General features: G+C 48.4%; 1 protein-coding gene, 6 non-coding genes and 1 pseudogene across 7 annotated transcripts in view; 2 read left to right on the forward strand and 6 right to left on the reverse strand.

Moving 5' to 3' along the window:
- The first annotated feature begins 6,167 nt into the window (after positions 1 to 6,167).
- TRNAG-CCC (transfer RNA glycine (anticodon CCC)) lies at positions 6,168 to 6,238 on the forward strand. The gene has a single exon. It is a non-coding gene; the product is annotated as a tRNA-Gly (tRNA).
- A 702-nt stretch (positions 6,239 to 6,940) lies between these two features.
- On the reverse strand, positions 6,941 to 7,012 carry TRNAE-UUC (transfer RNA glutamic acid (anticodon UUC)). Its single transcript has one exon. It is a non-coding gene; the product is annotated as a tRNA-Glu (tRNA).
- Positions 7,013 to 7,550: 538 nt separating this feature from the next.
- On the reverse strand, positions 7,551 to 7,623 carry TRNAV-CAC (transfer RNA valine (anticodon CAC)). The gene has a single exon. It is a non-coding gene; the product is annotated as a tRNA-Val (tRNA).
- Positions 7,624 to 8,240: 617 nt separating this feature from the next.
- Positions 8,241 to 8,314, reverse strand: TRNAN-GUU (transfer RNA asparagine (anticodon GUU)). Its single transcript has one exon. It is a non-coding gene; the product is annotated as a tRNA-Asn (tRNA).
- Positions 8,315 to 10,297: 1,983 nt separating this feature from the next.
- Positions 10,298 to 11,359, reverse strand: LOC129656066 (leukemia NUP98 fusion partner 1-like; annotated as a pseudogene).
- A 1,875-nt stretch (positions 11,360 to 13,234) lies between these two features.
- Positions 13,235 to 13,306, forward strand: TRNAQ-CUG (transfer RNA glutamine (anticodon CUG)). The gene has a single exon. It is a non-coding gene; the product is annotated as a tRNA-Gln (tRNA).
- Positions 13,288 to 21,009, reverse strand: part of LOC129656397 (translation initiation factor IF-2-like) — an 11,371-nt gene continuing 3,649 nt past the window's right edge. The window contains exons 4-5 of the mRNA XM_055587081.1: positions 20,137 to 20,493; positions 13,288 to 13,728 (exon numbers count right to left, since the gene is read on the reverse strand). Of these exons, the coding sequence (XP_055443056.1) occupies positions 13,288 to 13,728; positions 20,137 to 20,493 (798 nt within the window). The remainder of the gene's footprint in view (positions 13,729 to 20,136; positions 20,494 to 21,009) is intronic.
- Positions 19,855 to 20,018, reverse strand: LOC129656728 (U1 spliceosomal RNA). The gene has a single exon (XR_008716514.1). It is a non-coding gene; the product is annotated as a U1 spliceosomal RNA (small nuclear RNA).

The following is a 21,009-nucleotide window of genomic DNA, read 5'->3' on the forward strand; positions in this document are numbered from 1 at the left end:
CCTTGACGTTTTTGGCTTCTGTCCTTTGAAGAGGCTGCTCCACTGTATTATAACTTCCATGCATCTCTCTCCTCCTCTCTCTCTTTTTAGTCTTTATTAAATTTGTTACAATATGGCTTCTGTTTCATGTGTGTGTGTGTGTGTGTGTGTGTGTGTGTGTGTGTTTTGCCATGAGGCCTGTTGGGTCTTAGCTCTCCAACCAGGCATCCAACTCACACCAAGAAGGCAAAGTCTTAACCACTGGACCACCCGGGAAGTCCCTCACTTCTATGCTTCTGATAAAATCCGACATGTGCACTTTTGTTTCTACATGTATCCGGTCTTTCTCCTCTGGTCCCTCGGGGACTATATGCTTTTTCAATGGCTTTGAGCACTTTAATTACGATGAGACTAGATGTGTTTTTTCCGTGCTGTTGTGCTCATTCATTTTGTTCATTTGGCTCCTTGGATCGGTGGGTTTATAATCTTTACTATGATTGAAATTATCTGACATTGTTCCTCCAAAACCTGTTTCTCGTCCCTGGGTATTTTCAGAAGCATTAGTCACCCATGTATCAGGTCTTTCAGTGATGTGCTAGCATTCAATGGGCAGTGCTAAAGAACGTTCAAAGTACTGGAGAATTGTGCTCACTTCCCATGCTAGTAAGGTTATGCTCAAAATCCTTCAAGCTAGGTAGGCTTCAGCATTCCACTTGAATGAAGAAATTCCAGATGTACAAGCTGGGTTTAGAAAAGGCAGAGGAAGCAGAGATCGAATTGCAAACATTTGCTGGATCATAGACAAAGCAAGGGAATTCCAGAAAAAACATGTACTTCTGTTTCTTGCGCTACACTAAAGCCTTTGACTGTGTGGATCATAACAAACTGTGGAACACTCTAAAAGAGATGGGAATACCAGACCATCTTCCCTGTCTCCTCAGAAGCCTGTATGCGGGTCAAGAAGCAACGGTTAGAACCTTATACGGATCAACTGACTGGTTCAAAATTGAGAAAGGAGTACAACCAGGCTGTTTACGGTCTCCCTGTTTATTTGAGTTGAATGCAGAACACATCAGGGGAAATGCCAGGCTGGATGAGTTACAAGCTGGAATCAAGATTGCTGGGAAAAATATCAGCAACCTCAGGTATGCAGATGACACCACCCTAGTGGCTGAAAGCAAAGAGGAACTAAAGAGCCTCTTGATGAGAGTGAAAGAGGAGAGTGAAAAAGCCAGCTTATAACTCAATATTAAAAAAACTAAGATCATGGCATCCAGCCCCATCACTTCATGGCAAATAGAAGGGGAAAATGTGGAAGCAGTGACAAATTTTCTGTTCTTGGGCTCTACAACCACTGCGGATGGTGACTGCAGCCATGAAATTAGAAGACACTGGCTTCTTGGAAGGAAAGCGATGGCAAACCTAGACAGTGTATTCAAAAGCAAAGACATCACTTTGCCCACAAAGGTCCATATAGTCAAAGCTGTGATCTTTCTTGCCGTCATGTACCAATGTGAGAGTTGGACGATGAAGAAGGCAGAATGTTGAAGAACTGATGCTTTGGAACTGTGGTGCTAGAGAAGACTCTTGAAAGTCCCTTGGATGCCGAGGAGATCAAACCAGTCAATCCTAAAGGAAATCAACCCTGAATACTCATTGGAAGGATGATGCTGAAACTCCAATACTTTGGCCACCTGATGAGAAGAGCAGACTCCTTGGAGAAGTCCCTGATGCTGGGAAAGTTTGAAGGCAGAAGGAGAAAAGGGCAACAGAGGATGAGATGGTTGGACGGCATCACCGATTCAACGAACACGAACTTGGGCAAACTCTGAGAGATATTGAGGGACAGGGAGGCCCGTAGTGCTGCGGTCAGTGGAGTCACAAAGAGCCAAACACAGGTTAGCAACTGAAAAACAACGACTCTTCAATGACACTATGTTCATTAAAAGCATTTTATTTGGACAGTGAGTTTCCATTTGGATACTGTGAACAGCTTTTCATTGCTTTGTGCTCCTTAATCTTGTTTATGTTGTTTTCTGCCATGTCTAATCTGCTCTTCAATCTGGTGAATTTATTGCATTGGATGTTACAGTTTTCAGCTCTAAAGTTTGATTTTTTTTTTTGCCATTTTTGTGTGTTCTGTGTTTCTAATTAACATTTTGGACATATGTATACCGTCATGATAACTGTTAAAGTCTTCTCTGCAGATTTTTACATTGTGTCCCTTCTGGCTCAATTTCACTGACTGATTCATTCATTCATTTGTCTCCTCCTTACCTGTCATTTTCCTGCCTCTTTGCATGACTGGCATCCTTTGATTGGAGGCCAAGCACTGTCAGAGTTTCCCATTTGGGGCACTGGCTGTTTTGGTATTCCTACAAATCGTCTTGAGCTTTATCTGGGGTACATTTGAGTGACTTGTAAATGGTTTGATCCCTTTGGATCTTCCTTTCATGATTTTTTTAGGTAGGTCAGTCTAGAGCTGCTTATTCCCAATACTGTAACAAGAGTTTTCTGAATGTTCTTCCCAATGGCCCAGGAGTTAGGAGGAGTCCATTCTGTCTGGGGGGATCGAATACAATTGCTTGTCCTGTGTGAGCACCAGGCATTGCACCAGAATCTTTTTAAAACATTCTTTCCTTGGCCTCAGGCACTTTCTTCATAACGATACCCCATCATTACTCTGCTGAGTACTTGAGGGAGACCCTTTCATATCCCAGCATTCTCTCTCTCTCCCACTCTCTCTCATCACTGGACCTTTCTTCATGTTTCTCTCTTTTATTATTAACTTTTATTGAAGTATAGCTGATTTACGATGTTGTGATAATAGCAAAGTGAATCAGCTATACATATACATATTTCCCCTCTTTTTTGGATTTCCTTCTCATTTAGGTAACCACAGAGCATCCGGTATTTCCCTATGCCATAGAGTAGGTTCCCATTTGTTATTTACTCTATACATAGCATCAATAGCGTATATAGGTAAATCCTAACTTCCCAATTCCTCCGACTCCCCTTTCCCCCTTGATATCCATACCTTTGTTCTCTACCTCTGTGTCCCTACTTCTGCTTTGCAAATAGGAATCATTTGCAAAGCAAATGATTGGATCTTTGTCCTGTGAACTCTAGCTGCCTTGGTCTCCACCAACACTCAGCTTCTTGAGTCCAGTGGATTGACCTCAAATCCTCCTCTTGGTGCCCAGCGTGGGAACTCACCGAAAGCAGGAAGCTGGGCCCATGGCAAGACTCATCTTGTTTGTTTGTCACCTCTCAGGGCTTGCTATCCTTTGCTGCCTGATTTCCAGTGTCTTAGAAGCTAGTATTTCATGGTTTTTTGGGTTTTTGCTCCTTTGGGAGTGGGACAAAGGGGGAGAGTGAGCTTTAGGAAGGAGGGTTAATCTGATTTCTGTCACTGCACCTTTGCTAGAAACTGAAGGCATCTCTTTATGTTCTTAATTTTCCCTAAATAGATGTGCTAATTTATATTCCAATGTATTTTGCCGACTCAAGGAAACAGTCTTTTGCTTCATGGTCTTGCCATCACAAGAAATTGTCAATACACCTGTCTGTTACTCTAACAAAGGAATTTGTGCCCTACCGACTCAACTTAGCGGGAGGTACAATGAAAAGACAATGTGTACATTTCCAGAGATTACACATATTCAGCAGCTAAACCTCCAAGCTGATTGGAAAGTATTCTAATAATTGTAACTGTTTTCAGTGGTGACCAAGTCATTGAGTCCAGACAAGACCGGCCAGAATGACTCTGGAGAGCCTCTTGCAGAGCAGCTTATGGATTACAGGAGTTTAAAAAAAAAAAAAAAACAAAACAAACGCCCACTGGTCCCAGACATTTATCCTCTTTCCTTCCCTTTATGATTTGCATTTTTGCTTTGGTTGGATGCGCACAATCTAATGTGGGGTCTCCCTCCAATATACGGGTACATTTGCAAGCCCGAGACTCTCTCTGCATGATATCTCGACAGTACATGGCTACATCTGGAAAAATTATCTCATTTGAGACACATTGTTGCAAGCTACAGAATCCTGCACCGATAATACATCTTGTGCAAACCTGGATCCTTAGAGTTATTGGTTCACCTTCCACTGATTCCTCAGTTGAAGCTCAGGAGGAAACAAGAGCTCTTTGGATCTTCCGTACTCAGTCAAGGATGTCTCTGGGTTCTAGGACATTTCTCTCTGCCCCTCTCTCACCCTCTTGGAGTCTGTACCCTTCTGTCTCTCTCTGTCCCTCATACTCTAGGCCTCTGTGGATCTTACCCACTTTCTGTCCTCCTCATCTGTTTTCCGCAAATGTGCATTAGGAGTCCTTCAGTCAGCAAGCACTTACTAGGCGCTCACCAGGCACCAGGCCCTTCTCCAGGAAAACTGCTGTATCAGGAGCAAAGTCAAGGTCCCACTCCTTGGTGCATTCACACCAGGAGGCATCAAAAATAAGAATCTCTCTCTCTCTCTCTCTCTCTCTCTCTCTCTCACACACACACACACACACACAAATAAAAATCACAGCAGGAGAACAACCTGTCATGTTCTCAGGTTCATCTGCCTGCCAGTGCCTAAGGACCCCAGCAGTGAGTAAAAAAAGAATTACATAGCACATGGAAAAATGGTGATTTGAGATCTAGAAGGCAGGTAACTAAGAATCAGGAATTAAAAAAAATAAAATAAAATAAATGAGCGCTTCCAGTAAACAACAGGTCCTTACTTCTCAGCTTAGGGAGTCCATGTGTTGTGCTCTTCTTCAAGTGACGTTACGGCTACATTCAGGAACATCTCCTAAAGGTACCCACACATTCTCTTAAGCTGTTAACCTATAGCCCCTCTATATATAATCTATAAAAATGTGGGCAGCATTATATTTAAACAGTGTTTTGTTATTTCTACCTTAAATAGAAATTCTCCAGGCAAAGATTATACATTAATTCAACCAATTTAATATCAGTCACAGAACTTAATGATAGATCTTAAAATCGTAAATTGAGCTGAATCGTGGCAGATAAATGCTACTTAGAGGCACGTATTAGATGATAGCTAAAAACATTGACCCGGAATTGAAAGGGGAATAATTAAGTCACTGTGATTTCGAGACTCAAAAGACTTAATCCTGATTTAAAAGATATTATATGGTATATTTAATTTACTGGGATACATAATTTTAAACTTTATAAATAATAATAAATGTGAAAGTCACCATGAAGGAGTTTTTAGATCAAAATTATTAAAGCAGTGTGGTGCATACCAGGAGTCATCTCTGGGAGCATGACAGGACAAATATTTTCTATGTAATTATACATCAATTATTAGAATTTTCAGGAGTGTAAAAGTATTTGAGATTCATCCTTATTATCAACTTGAATTTTATTCTTGTTTGTAGTATGGAGAGCACTAATTTATCTAGAGCCAAAGCTTTTTTATATTCCTGAGTTACATTTCAGCAAAACAAAGGGGGAAAAATAAATAAATAAAAGACCCACATGGTCGCTATTCACTGAGATAGAAAAGGTGGTTCAGAACTCCCCTTGGAGAGAGACAGAATAACATATGTGTGGGAAAGCAGGGTGCCTCTGTGCTTGAATTCAGACTGGACCTGGGACTGGGTCAAGGCCAGAACACAAGACTAAGCCTTATTGTCATAGGGCAGCCACCCAACCGACAGCACCCACACAGCAGTTCTGGGAAGCTTTTGAGAATATTCCCCTCCCTTTGCAGCATTTCCCATCTGGTTCTCTCATCCTCCGACCACAGGGAAGGATTCTTCACCTCTGTGTCCTGACAGAACACTTTACGCTCCCTGCAGGGCACAGGGAGCGAGGCAGGAGCCAAGGGGGCAGCTGTACTGCCTCGATGGGTTTTCTAGCAAAGGGGCGTGGCAATCCCAGGGACAGAGGAGCCTGGCGGACAAGGGGTCGCAAAGAGTTTTGGACAAGACTGGGCCAGTGAGCAGGAGCACCAGGCGGTTCCACCACTCAGACGGATCCAAAGCACACCTGAGTGCCCGCCAAAGCAACCCGCAGGAGGCCAGAGGGCAGAGGGCAGCCGGTGCAGCTGAGGGCGGAGGACGAAAGCCTAGACCGTCCCACAAGCACAGGGCATGAGTGGCCTGCACTTGAGAAAGACCTGAATAAAACTCCATCTAGGCTATCCCTGCAAATATGGTCTCTATGGCGGCATTGGTGGTTCAGTGGTAGAATTCTCGCCTCCCACGCGGGAGACCCGGGTTCGATTCCCGGCCAATGCATTGTGGTTATGTTTGTTTTGGGCTTCGCTGGCCCGTGGACAGAGGAATGCTACAGTCCAAGGGATGGCCAAAAGTCCAAAAGGACTGAGCGACTAACACACATATACCTTCTCTACATCCTAAAGAGAACGGATTCCAGGTTCCTGAAGGGCCAAGAGGGCCTTCTTCCGGACGGTACAGCTGTTCCCTGGCCTTGGAAGACAGGTCCCACAGAAGTTAGCTTTGAGAGGGACGCCAAAGGAAAGGAACAATCCCGAGATATCGGCACGTTACTATCAAGAGATGTCATAACTCTTATCCAAAGAAAGAATGTGATGTTAACCGGGCACTTAGGTACAGGATATAGGATGTTCGTATTCTTGCAAACATTGGTATCTTACAAAAGCTTTTGGTTTGGGATTTTAATGACTTTTTGGAACTGAAGCCTCAGATTCTCTTTGAATGAAAACTCTGTTAAGTAAGACTCTGGGTTTACCACGCCAGGAGAAAAGAGTGGAGGCCAGAGCTGGCCAGCCCAGGCTGTTCGCGGCATCTCAGCTCCAACAGCCAGCCTGAGGTCCAGGACCCTGAGGCCCGGACTCAGCGGCATTTAGAAACTCTGTGCAGAAATCTTCTGCCCTGGACCTTTAAGCAAAATACAGTTCCGATCTGGGCAGGAAGAGAAGGACTTGTGTGAGTGCAGACGCTGAAAGAAAGAAAGTTTTCCCTGACCGGGAATCGAACCCGGGCCGCGGCGGTGAAAGCGCCGAATCCTAGCCACTAGACCACCAGGGAGCTGTAGACAAACGGCTTACTTAGCTTCTCCAGGTGAAAGGTGAGTGTAAGATGACCCTTCAGAAAGTCAGAAAGCTGGGAAAGCAGTGTCGCAGCGGCCCAGGGCTGTGTGCAGCTGTGCAGGGCTCCCAGCCGTGCCCCCGCTGCTCATCGCCCTTCACGTCTCCTTTCCTGGGCGTCGCTTTTGCTCTGGGGCAAGGACACAAAGTAGCGGGCTGGGTCCCTCCTGGTCTAGCTGTAGCGCTGCGTGCTGCCGAGCCCAGGTCTTGCTCTCCTTGTGAACCTCGGTTTTCTTTGTCGTCAGGCTCGGTGATGAGTGGCGGGTGATGAGCGGACCCGTCCACCTCCAGATCTCTGACGTGGCTCCGGGGCCTCTCCGAGCGCTGAATAAAGAGACTTCCAGGTGGTCACCAAGTCTTCCTCCAGCTGCGTCCCCTGCCCCCCCCCCCCCCCCCCCCCCCCACCGTGCCTTTTCGCGCCTGTTGGTTTTGCCAAAGAGAAGACACATCTCAGGGCGGGGAAAAAGAAAGAGGAACCCTGTTCCCGCCCGGTTTCGAACCGGGGACCTTTCGCGTGTGAGGCGAACGTGATAACCACTACACTACGGAAACGGGACAAGCTCTGCTCCTGAACACTGTATCCACGAAATCCCGAGGTCCCGCCACCACTAAGCACACCACCAACTCTTAACTCTCAATGAGGAACCTTGAAGCCCCAAGCTCTCTCAGGCACGGAGACGGCGGCTCCCGAGGGCCCTGCTTTAGGGTTCCTCCTCTCCCCTGAAGTGAGGACCCCTGGGCCCCCACAGGTTGCCTTCGGGGTCCCGCACCCTACGCAGAATCCTCAGACCCTCAGCTGCGCGCCCTGAGTTCAGGGGTCGCCCCCGCCGACCCCCCAGCTCCCGGAAGCCGCAGGAGGCGGGGACGGTGGGTGCACCCGAGGCCCAGGTGACCCCCGAAACCCAGCGGTGTGGAAGCCGCCCCTCCCGGGCTGCGGACCCGCGCCTCGGTGGTCCTGTTCTCGGCGCCGGCGATCAGCGCTCGGGGCTCTCAGGAATGACCGACGCTTCCGATCCACCCGGGACGCGCCCTCCCCGCTGTTCCTTTGCACCTGACTCCTGTTGTGTTTCTCTGAAAGTCCGTTGGGCGCATCACTTCTCCGGTGTCCTCCTGGCAAAAGGGAGTTCTCTTCGGTGGTCCCTAAAATGTCATTCCCCCCTCCCCCACCCCGTCCCTGGGTGGGCTCGAACCACCAACCTTTCGGTTAACAGCCGAACGCGCTAACCGATTGCGCCACAGAGACAGAGGTACTGGGTTCTTTTGGACACTCTCTGGAGTAGACACTCATTCCCGGGGTGAGCGCTCTGTCCCCCAGAGAAACGGTGCCATTTCCCTGCCCCCTACCCGCCACAGATGCCAGCGCCCCCGGAGAAACCGGCATCCAGGGCACGAAGCTTCCGGGCCTGAACCGAAATAGATCCAAGGACAGCTAAACACCCGGTGGGCTCCCATGATGGCTCTTCCCGTTTCGTCGCCTACACCCAACGAATGAGAGTTTGCCCACCCAGGCAAAGGCCTCCGGCGCCGAGGTTGTGCTTCGGTTTCCTGCGTCCACCAGGCGGTTTCCGCCAGAGTGGGCTTCCCTGGGGGCTCAGACGGTAAGAATCCGCCTGCAATGCAGGACACCCGGGGTGAATCCCTGGTTTGGGAAGATCCCCTGGAGGAGGGCATGCAACCCACTCCAGTATTCTTACCTGGAGAATCCCCATGGGCCGAGAAACCTGGCGGGCTAAGTCCATGCGGTGGCAAAGAGTCGGACAGGACTTAGCGACTAAGCACATTGGTCGCGGGGATGGTCGCCCTGTGTCAGCATGCCCAGGACAGAGTCTGGCACTCGCTGGGACGCTCCAGGACTTGGATGAATACATTGTCGTCTTTAGCCCTTCGTCCCATGAAGACCCCTGAGAATGGAAATACGGAATAGTTTTCGAAGTGAACAGTCCTGTTTTAAAAGCCTTTATCCCGGTTTTTGGATTTCGCAGCACCCCATTGGGCGGGCAAACGGAAAGGTCTCCGGAGCACTGCCTGCCGGGTGGAGCGCCCAGCTGGGTAGGCTGCGTTCTGTGGGGTCCACCTGGGAGCGGGAAAGGGCGAAAACCAAGCGGGGAAGGCGGGTTTGGGAGGAGGGCATTGAGACCTCCCAGGAGACTTGGGCCAGGATCCCTAGAGGTGAACATTGCTTCAGTCCGGTCGTAGAGTGGGGAAGGAGGGAGAGGGCTGGCAGACCCAAGAGTGAAGGAGGCAAAAGGAGAGGGGAGGAAGGAGAGAATAAAAGAATTTGTGCTTCTACCCTTCCCTCCTCCCTCTCTTGCCTTCTCTCCTCTTCTTGGTCGTCTTCCCATCTCTGCAGCAGAGAAATCTTGACACACTCACTTTTGAGAAGAAAGACCCAACTAAGCTGTGCTCCGGTGCACAAATTCTGGGTTGTAAAAATAGTTCTGTCCTTATGTGCCCTTAGGGGCTTCCCTGCTGGTTCAGAGGGTAGAGCATCCGTCTGCAATGGGGGGAGACCCAGGTTTGATCCCTAGGTCGGGAAGATCTCCTGGAGAAGGAAATGGCAACCCACTCCAGTATTCTTGCCTGGAAAATTCCATGGATGGAGGAGCCTGGTGGGCTACGGTCCATGGGGTCCCAGAGAGTCAGACAGGGCTGAGCGACTTCACTTTATGTGGCCTTAGACAAATTAAAGAAAACTTTTTGTGCTTCCCTTCTTGTTGCTGTAAAATGGGACCAATGAGCGCATTCTACTTCATTCTGTTGTTGTCAGGTGTGCCTGCGTTTAGAAACTACTGGATCTAATGTCAAAAGCAGAGACATCATAAATAGTGTCATTATCGTCAGAATCTTTTGACAAACCCTTACCCTTATTTATTTCACCTTGAATTAGCTCGCTGCTTCTAGATTTTCTGTAAACAGAATCAAGACAAAGTTTCCCAAGATTGCTCTTGCAGTTTGCTCTGCTGTAGCTCGGCCGCCCTTCATCGGCAGCCTTCACCGACGTGCAGGCTGGAGGAAGTGGGAAGAACACACATCTCCACCCATCCCAGTTCTAACCTCACCTGATTCTGTCCTTGCCCCTTGTGAGAGCCCGGTTCTCCAGGTTCCCTGGCCATTCTGTGATCTCTCAACATACTTTCCAGGGATTTCTTTCTCTTTTCTTTTCTTTCTTTCTTTCTTTTTTTTTTTTTTTTTTTTGAGTCACACCAATGACTTTTACTTAGTGGAAGAAGGGGTGGTGAAGATGTGTGGGTGGCTCTTTAAATATCTCTCTTTACATTTTCAAGAATAATTTTATTCTATTAAAATACCTTTTATTCTTTCTATTCCCCTAAAAGGCCAACAGAACAGATCATACTCTGAAAAGCAGGTGGGGTATGAAGCAAGCTGTCTTGGGGAGCAGCTGAATCAACCACCCACCTGAGTCACTCAGCATCTGCAGACCCTCTTACAGGTACCGTTCCTGGGTCTGGTGAATTGGGGCTCAAAAAACACAGCAGCGTCGGTAGTTGTGGTGTGGAAGCAAAGGGTTATTTGAGCGTTTTTTTCAGACAAGGTGGGCAGGTACGCTTCTCCACGCTCTTCCTTCCTAGAGCTCCTTTTTTCCTCCCCTTTCTTGCAAGACCTCACTTCCAGAAACCGGCGTTCTCTCTCATTTCTCTCCTTTCTGCTCTCAGGTCCCAAAGAGACGGAACGTTTGGTTCTAAAGCACAGTTGCTGTTCAAAGGAGTCTGAAAATGACTGAATTTTGGAATGGGATCTTCCTTTTGATCCCATTAATGGCTCCTTGAATGACCCATCCCCTGAGCACTTTCTGTGATCCCGCACATGCGTGTGGCATCGAAATCCCTGGTCCTCATAAGAATACCTTCTAGGATGGCTGGCAGACGACATCATTCTGGGAAGCACAGGAAGTGGGCAGGGCAGGGAGCTTTTCCTGTAAGTGGCATCTTGTGATCCACGGAGGTCCGGGAGTCCTCACTCATCCTCCTCTATCCAGCTGTGACCCCAGAAGCTGCTCATCCATTTGGCAAAAGACACATCATCATCATCATCATCATCATCATCATCATCATCTTTGTGCTCCATGTAAAGGCGCTTCAGAATATCCAAGGCCTGTCCCTAAATAGGTCTTGGAGGAAGTACCTGGCATGCCTTGAGGGGTCCCATGGGTAGGTCAAGGCAGAGGGCAGATGGAGAGGAGCAGGGCAGGGAAGATGGGAACTCTGGATCTTCTCATTTCTACCCACTCACTTCGACGTCATCGCTCTGGTAATTGGTGCAGAAGGTGAGTCGCAGGGACCCGGCTCAAGCTGTTTCAACTGGAGCCAACCTAGATTTCCACCGAGTCTGATTTCTGCCACCCGCCGTTGCCCTCAATAACCTCAAATTCTTCCAAACTAAAATCTGGCGATGGTAGAGCTAAGAAGACCGGTGATATCGGGCTATCTTCAGCTTTTGACTCTTTCCTCCCACATTTTTAAAAAATCCTCCCAACCCGATGGTTCCCCGGGACACGCGCACAGACAGCGGAGCTAAGGGCCGCCGAGCTCTAAGCAGCGCCAACGTGGTGGTAACGAGAAAACCCAGGGATTTCTTTTCTTCCTATATCAGTCAGAGTCCGTTTCGGGTCCTTGTACCCATAAACCTTGACCCTTCTTCAAGTTCTCCTGGTGGAGCACTTTGTGCTGTTCGTTACCACTCAACATCTTGAGTTTCCAAGAAGTTTCATCTTCTCACCCTGGAGCTGTGAACTTCCTCCTCATAACAAGAGCCTCCCGCCTCCCCTTTGCCTCCTTCCTCCTTGAGTCAACCTCTGTCCAGTCTCTGGGGACAAAATACATCTCCAGGCAACACTGGGCTTCTTTCTGACTCTGTGTTTTGGCCAGCTAAAAACAGGTGCTATTTTTTTCTGTTCTGTGTATCAGATTAGGGAAGAAACGGTTTTAGGGTACGATGAAGAAGTAGAGATTATTACTCTGAGCCACGATAGGATTTATATCTATTCCACGTGTAAATATTTAGTCTGGTGGTATTTTGTGTTCATAAATACTGTCTATACTTAAGACAACTTGGATGTGCAGCCTCTATGATTCAGCAATCAGTGCTCTTGGGTACCTTGATATTTGTACGCCTTTTTTTAAACTGCAATTTCTGGGTTTGATATGTTAAGAAATGGGAGAGAAACTGACTTGACCAACCTGACCAAAGAGTCTGGGACTGCCTAAGTGCCAGAGCCCTGTCTCGTGTCCTCCACGACATGCGGTTGATCTTCAGTCACCCCAGGTGAGTATGGGGCTTTCCTGGTGGGCCAGCAGGTAAAGAATCTGCCTGCAATGCAACAGACCCGGGTTAAATCTCTGATTTCGGAAGATCCCCTGGAGAAGGGAATGGCCACCCACTCCAGTATTCTTGCCTGGAGAATCTCTTGGACAGTGGAGCCTGGTGGGCTACAGTCTTTGGGGCCGCAAAGAGTTGGACACGACTGAGAGACATTGACTTCACTTTTAGGTGAGTATAGCTGGTTTGTCTGACTGTTTTCTGTAAATAGTTATTCTTACTTACATGGTAAATCTAACAAATAGACACTTGTTGTGAGAATAACTTACCCCTCTCCAAATCAGAAATATATGAAGAAGAAGAGTTCTCCTGCCTCCATTCCCACTCCACCGCTGACACACTTTATATGTTACACGTAAGAGGTGCTGGCCGCTCAGGAGTGTGATCAGCGCTGTGAGAAAATTAAGGGACCCAGGAAACCCCGCCTCCTGCCCTGACAACCGTCTGCCCTCTCTGGGCTATGGGAAAAGGGGGAAGGCAAAGAAAAGGAAAATAACACTCTTATTTGCAGAAATTTTCCCTCCGGATGGGACAACTCTGGTTAACCTAGGCAGACTATGCGGTTGGTGATGGAGAGCTAAGGGGGTCCTCCCTGGCACAAAATCCAAGGTGGATTTCACCTCATTTTCTGAGGTGAGAGTGAGCTGAGTCGATCAAAGGAGAGGAGCAGAGAGAAAGCAAGAGGGTTGAGCACCCACGGGAGTCAACCGTATTGGAGTCTCCTCAGGGCCTTAGGAGAACTGCCCTGAGCTTATGGGTGGGACGTATGGAGGCTAAAGAAGCGGATACCGTTGTCTGGCGATGGAGGCCAGGCGGCTCCCGAGGGGGTTCCATGGTGTAATGGTGAGCACTCTGGACTCTGAATCCAGCGATCCGAGTTCAAATCTCGGTGGGACCTTTCTGCCTAGTTAGAAGAAGAACACTTTTTACTCCCCTAATAGGACCCGCCTTCCGGCTCCCGCGACCCTCAGCGGCGTGGTTCACACGGACACGGCGGACAGATGTGGGACCGACCCGGGGCATCCTCACTGGACCCGGGCGGCTCTGCCCATCGCTGGCCATGAGAGCCCGGCCCCTCCTCTGCCCTCCAAGCCCCGGCCAGGGGCGCAGCGGCCCAGCCAGTGCCGCCCCCTCGTCGGGTCCCCTGGGTCTCTGGAGTGAAAGGCAGAGGCTGAACCCACGGAGTCCTGCCCCGCGAGGGGCCTTCGCACCGCACGCCTTGTAACTGCACGGCTGTGCCTGTGAGTAAATGGTGCCGGGGAGGGCCTGCGATGTCGCTGACCAGCCAGGATGGCAGCTTTCGGGTCCAGGGTTCCAGACCTGAATGGGAAGGAAGTGTGTTTTAGTCAGGTTCTCTATTATTCTGAATTGTTATTGACCCTGTCCCAGTTTATTTTGATTTTATTCCGAGTTTCTCGCTCCTAAGTCTCCGTTGGGCACGCAAAGCCGCTGTTCGGCCAAGATTTGAACCTTGACTTCTGGAAATCTCCTCCTTTGGTCCCAAGCTCAGCCTGAAAGGTCGCGGATTCCCGCGTCTGAGGCGACCCCAGGTCCCTGAGCCACGGCCGCCGGGCCAGGCTGCTCCGGGGCCGAAGGGGAGACGAGCTGCTTGGAGTCCGCACCCCCGGCCGGGCCCCCTTCGTCCTGCCGAGACTCTGCTCCACGGAGAAGACACCCCATGACGTGAGCGGATGGAAACACTTGTGTCCTCTACTGCTCGTGAGAAAAACACGGATGAGGCCCGTGATGGACCTGAATGGCTAGTTAAGGTGGTTCCCTTCGCGGTTCTAAGGAGCATCTCTCCGACGCTTGTATTTTGGAACTTTCAGCGGTTACAAAGGACTGACTGACGCAGCTGTCTTTGGAGGACGGGAAAAGAAAGGGGTGCGCGCGTGCTCTGTGCTCAGTCGTGTCCGACTCTTTGCAACCCCACGGACTGTAGCCCGCCAGGCTCCCCTGTCCATGGGAGTCTCCAGGCAAGAATACTGGAGTGGGTTGCCATTTCCTCCTCCAAAGAAAAGATCGCCGGAAGGGCAAGAGCGGGAGAGAACAGAGGATGAGCCCGAAGGGAGAAAGGGACTGGAAGGGAGAGGAGCGGGCGGGTACCGTGGCGGGGCGGTCCCTGGGTTGGGGCGACCCACAGCGCCTGACGCTGGAGCAGCTGCCACCCTTTACTGAAGTGTCGGGGAACCCGGTTCACCCCAAATCGCAAAGCTGCTGGCCTGGCATTTGTTCTGGCAAAGTTCCGTTTGCGGTTCCCTGAGGAGTGGTGAGGTGGGCTGTGTGGGTCTGCAGGTGAGTGGAAGTCCTGGCGGCTGCCTTGGAGATGACTGACTGGCAGGCAGGGAACCACACACACTCCACTTTCCCCTGTTCAGGCCGGTCTGCAGCATCTGGGGTGGGAAACTGGAAAATCGGAGCATCAGTATTTATTTAGAGATAAAGGGATAAACGGCCAGTCGGTTTCCTGACCTTAAAGTGTTTATTCTTCGAAGAAAAGAAATGTGGGATGGGATCAGGGTCTACTTTTTCCCATAACAAATTTTGGGTCGTATGTACCTGTATATAATATATACGTACACATTATATGAGTAAAGCTCACTGCTTGTGTTTCCAACTTAAATGTTTGTGTAATTATATGTATCACTCATAAAATCCTGGGTCTTGTGTCATGTGCAGGAATGTTTTCCGCTGTAAAACCATAAATTTGGGGGCGGCGGGCATTCTCGAAGCAAGCAATGGGCCCATTATTCCCCCTTTGATGGGCTGATCACATGAGCTAGTAGACTGGCAGACCCTCTCAGTCCGGGAGGTCACTGCTTTCGTCTCTCTAGGAAGGTTCATAGTCACTGAAAAGTGTCAGTAACAAATAAAATCACACCCAATCTTTATGCAGTGTTGCTCCCAAAATGCAAGAGCTTACACCCAATGAAGACAGGCAAAGTGCCCAGGCATGGTCTACAAGTTTTAAATGGGTTTACTCACTTAATCCTTTCAAAAGGCTTGCATCATGTCATCATCCTCATTTCACATATGAGGAACCTGAGACATACAAAGGTTAAGTAACTTGTCAAGTCAGTCAGCGAGTGGGATCCGAAAGCAGCAAACTGTAAAAATGCTTGACAAAAAATTTAAGTCCGTGTATTTCTTTTGAAAAAACACCCAAGAGGAGTCACGTAACAGGCATTCAGTTCAGTCGCTCAGTCGTGTCCGACTCTTTGCGACCCCATGGGCTGCAGCACGCCAGGCTTCCCTGTCCATCACCAACTCCTGGAGCCTGCTCAAACTCAAGCCCATCCCGTCGGTGATGCCATCCAACCATCTCGTCCTCTGCCGTCCCCTTCTCCTCCCGCCGCCTTCAATCTTTCCCAGCGTCAGGGGCTTTTCCAGCGAGTCAGTTCTTCGCGTCGGGTAGCGAAAGTATTGGAGCTTCAGCTTCAGCAGCAGTCCTTCCGAAGAATATTTGGGGCTGATTTCCTCTACGATTGACTGGTTGGGTCTCCTTGCAGTCCAAGGGACTCTCAAGAGTCTTCTCCAACACCACAGTTCAAAAGCGTCAATTCTTCGGCGCTCTGCTTTCTTGATGGTCCAACACTCACATCCATACACAACTACTGGAAAAACCATAGCTTTGACTAGACAGACCTTTGTTGGCCACTGCTGAGGGTTCCAAATTTGCCGGCAGAATGACTGTAGCACTTTCACAGCATCATCTTTTAGGATTTGAAATAGCTCAGCTGGAATTCCATCACCTCCACTAGCTTAGTTCATAGTGATGCTTCCTAAGGCCCACTTGACTTCACACTCCAGGATGTCCGGCCCTAGGTCAGTGATCACACCATCGTGGTTATCTGGGTCATGAAGATCTCTTTTGTATAGTTCTTCTGTGTATTCTTGCCAGAATACAGGACTGTTTCTGTTCTTTATTGTGTCCGCCCTTGCATGAAATGTTCCCTTGGTAGCTCTAATTTTCTTGAAGAGATCTCTAGTCTTTCCCATTCTATTGTTTTCCTCTATTTCTTTGCATTGTTCACTGAGGAAGGCTTTCTTATCTCTCCTTGCTATTCTTTGGAACTCTGCATTCAGATGGGTATATCTTTCCTTTTCTCCTTTGCCTTTTGCTTCCTTTCTTTTCTCAGCTATTTGTAAGGCCTCCTCAGACAACCATTTTGCCTTTCTTTTTCTTGGCGATGGCTTTGATCACTGCCTCCTGTACAGTGTTACGAACCTCCGCCCACGGTTCTTCAGGCACTCTGTCTAAATATATGTATGTGAGAAAATAAGCTGCCACCCGTAGTCCCAACCCCCGGAATTAACTACTGTTATTCTACGTTTTGGCAAAACATATATATATATACACACTTAGTTCATAAAATTCAAATGATGCAGAAAATACAAATATGTAAAATTTTGAGACATGTTAAATTCAAAAATAACTTCTGTTAAGGTAGTTACATATTGACGGAGTCATTTCGGTATATCAACAGAAAGGAAAAAAATACATCGTAGCTCAGTTGGTAAAGAATCTGCCTGCAATGCAGGACACCTGGGTTTGATTCCTGGGTCGGGAAGATCCCCTGGAGAAGGAAATGGCAACCCTCTCCAGTATTCTTGCCTGGAGAATCCCATGGACAGAGGAGCCTGGCCGGCTACAGTCCATGGGGTCACAAGAGTCGGGCACGACTTAGTGACTAAACCACCACCATACTTTTATAAAATAGAGCTCTTATAGATTCTATTTTTATTTGTAAGCATTCAACTTAATAGTGCATAAATTTCATGGAAGAAAAATAAAGAAAAATGAAGAAATTGTTGAACTTTCAATTAAATTGTCTACACGAGAGATGCTTTTTTGAAAGGGTTCCCTAAGGCTTATAATAACAATTTAATTAAGACATTAAATTTGGGAATGATTCTTCTCATTACTTTTAAAAATCAAACGTCTTACGGTATAATTTGAAAATAAGACAACGCATCCATTTCAAGTTTGATGACTTTTGACAAACGAACGTACCCATGGAACCACTATCCTGTTCGAGGAAAAAGAATATCTCCAGAACTCCAGACTGTCCTCTGTGCCCCTTTGCAGTCAGTCCCCCTACGGCTCCCTGACGCAGGTCATCAGTGATCTCGGTCCTGTCTCTGTGGATCGATTTTTCAGTTCTCGAAATTCACATAAATGGAACCACAGAGTATGTTCTTTTTTCCTCACTCAGCATGATGCGTTTGAGAGTAATCCAGACTGTTGCCATGTATCAGGTATTTGGACTGCTTCAGCGAGGAGTACTATTCCTTTGAGTGAATATGTCACAATCCTGTATATCTATTCACCTCATGATGGACGTTTGAAATGTTTTCAATTTGGGGACTATTACGAACAAAGCTGCTACAAGCAAGTCCCTTTTGTGGGCTTATGCTTTACAAATTCCATTTACATTTTTAAAATTCTTTAATACGAATTTACTTTGAATGGATGTTACATTCACAAAGACAATTTATTGCAGAGTTACAAGTTCATCTTAGATTGTTTCCTATCAGGACATAATCCATTCAAAGTAATGTAAGCCACAGGTGTATTTTTGATTATCCCATTTAATCTACACAAGAACTTGATGGAAGTACTTTATGATTATTACTTTCATATGACACTTGCAAAATTGGCCTAGCAAATGGGAGTCGGCCCAAGGTCAAACCGGAAGGCCAGTGGTGGCAACATGACTGAAAAGGAGGCCCCACCCCGCACCCCCCAGAAGCTGCGTTCCTAACTGCAGACCCACCCCCAATGTCTTCCTAATAACCTCGGTGTGTCCGACAGGCCTGGAAACCAATATCCAAGCCGGTCCTCCTCACGGTATTATTTACTGATCGGCTTCTTTGGTGGGTCAGAAACTCCTCCATCAGGGGTCCAGAGCCTAACAGCGTGCACAACCTTGAGAGTGAGGAAGTCTGTTAAAAACTCCTAAAACCGGTTTTCTCACCGGTTCCGTTCAGTCGCTCATTCGTGTCCGACTCTTTGCGACCCCATGAATCGCAGCCCTCCACGCCTCCCTGTCCATCACCATCTCCCGGAGTTCACTCAAACTCACGTCCGTCGAGTCGGCGATGCCATCCAGCCATCTCATCCTCTGTCGTCCCCTTCTCCTCCTGCCCCCAATCCCTCCCAGCATCAGAGTCTTTTCCAACGAGTCAACTCTTCGCACGAGGTGGCCAAAGTACTGGCGTTTCAGCTTTAGCATCATTCCTTCCAAAGAACACCCAGGGCTGATCTCCTTCAGAATGGACTGGTTGGATCTCCTTGCAGTCCAAGGGACTCTCAAGAGTCTTCTCCAACACCACAGTTCAAAAAGCATCAATTCTTCGGCCCATCAGTAAGCCACTAAAAATTAACCTTGGTCTTGGTGCAGATATTTCATATTTGAGGAAGGAAATCTCCCGCTGTTGGGGAGATAGAGCAGGATGTTCTACTTTCACTTTGAATGACCTAGATCCTCGATCTGCATCCTGTGTGCTTTTTGGTTAGTTTTCTTTGCATCACCCCACTCCCAGCACCTCCTCCGATCTCAGAGACTTCTTGGGGCTGAGCGGATGTACGCGTGCCGTCCCCGAGGCAGCCACGAGGGGGAGGACAGCCCTTCCCGCCATGGTCCTGCCTTTTCTGTTTGGCCCAGTCGTTTCTATTCGCCAGCAGGACTTTGTGAATCAGAAGTGAGCACAACACATCCTGAGAAAGGGGTTGTCGAATAGCCCACAAAACTGCCGACAACTCGGCCTGGGGTTTTCTTCTAATCTGTAGGTCGATGTTTTCACATAGGGAGAAACTTTTCACCGAAAGAAAAGAACAGAACAAAACAAAACAAACAAAACACACAAAACAAAAAACCGTTAGGGGCGATTTCTACTGCCATCTAAGAAGGAACGTGAAGGAGGTTTCCTAGTTTGTCACCTACTGAAGCAGTCAGGTGCACAACCGAGGCTGAAACAGGGGTACGGCTTTCTGCCTGGGAAGGTTAACAGGAGAAGAGGCCTAGAGAGAAAAAGGCGGGTTCCATACATGCGAAGAGGCCGCTTGGGGTGGGAAGGGGTGGGTGAGACGGCATCTAAGCAGTGTATCTCCCGTAAAGACTAAGGCGTACAATCATAACAATGCAAGGCAACTGACCCCGTAAGACATAAAGCCTCCAAAACCAAAACACTCGTGGGAAAACAGGTAGGGGCAGATTCGCACAAAACCGGCGGACTTTGAAAAGCCCGCCACGCGGCCGCTTCTGATCTCGTGGGGCTGGTGCAGAAAAAGGCTTCTCTGACTGGATCCTGCATCGCAAGAAAGCTCCTCGACAGGCGGAAGACACCTCTCGTACTCTTCCCACAAGCGGTCACTTACAACAACACTCCCCCGCCTATCATCTAAGCCCTCTTTTAATTCTGCTTTTAGGCCACCAAGACAAACAGGGGAAAGCGCGAACGCAGTCCCCCACTACCACAAATTATGCAGTCGAGTTTCCCACATTTGGGGAAATCGCAGGGGTCAGCACATCCGGAGTGCAATGGACAAGCCTCGCCCTGGGAAAACCACCTTCGTGATCATGGTATCTCCCCTGCCAGGTAAGTATGAGTTGCCGGCCTTCCGCCCCACCACAACCTCAGACGCCCTTCACTGTACACGCACGCTCACTTTCCGCCACGCACCCCCGACCCTTCTTGGGCCTTCCACACAGCGGATCCACGCACTTTCAAGCAGAAACTCCTCAGTTCTCTCCCACGCCACGGGAGACCGTATCGTGTTTCAGCACCAGACGACGGCCCAGCAGCCCCTGCGCTCGGATATCTACATACGACACGCCCCGTCCGTGACGTCACGAGAACCCGCGCTTCCCTCCAGCCCACGCCCCGCCCTAGTCCCCGCCTCCCTCCTCCCACGCCGTCCGGCCCGGCCAACCGGCCGGCGGGCCCCCTCTGGGCGAAGCGACGTCCGCCCCCCGCTCCTGTTCTCCCACCCGCTACGTGTTGGGACCCGGCGCGCTCGGCTGCCTGCCTAACTTTTGTCCTGCCCAGCCCCGGTCTGGCGGTCGGCTGAAGCCTGTGCACCTTTTTTCAAATAACGGCGTTCAATGGGGAGAACGGAACATCTAGCAGTCCAGGGGAAACCGGTTCCTTTCAAATCCAGTTGTCTTTGTGATGTAATATTGTGTGTATGTCTAGTAAAACGCACTAAGCGTCGCGACTGGCCGTGAACTTCTATTTCTTCAGAATTCAATGTCACTGATTGAGAATTTCACTTATGTTTAGTTCAAACATTTTTTATTAGTATTCCTAAATACCTTAGTTTATTTAGTAATTGATGGCTCAGTATCTTATTTTTTTTGAAACTACCTAGTTAAATAATTTACTTCCATCAGTTAAGTCTCGGCACAACTCTAGGACTTTACCAAATATCTGGAAAGATCATTTGAAGTAGACATCTCTAAAATATAATTTTTTTTAAGAGCTTACCCAAAGCTCTTATCTCATTTACATTTACTTTAAGCTTTCATCATATCAAGTTATCTTCCTCGCAAAAGATATAATAGGGTCTTACTTATTGAACCTAGGTACAATAAAGTT

The sequence above is a fragment of the Bubalus kerabau genome, chromosome 6, assembly GCF_029407905.1.
Source record: "Bubalus kerabau isolate K-KA32 ecotype Philippines breed swamp buffalo chromosome 6, PCC_UOA_SB_1v2, whole genome shotgun sequence".
NCBI lineage: Eukaryota > Metazoa > Chordata > Mammalia > Artiodactyla > Bovidae > Bubalus > Bubalus kerabau.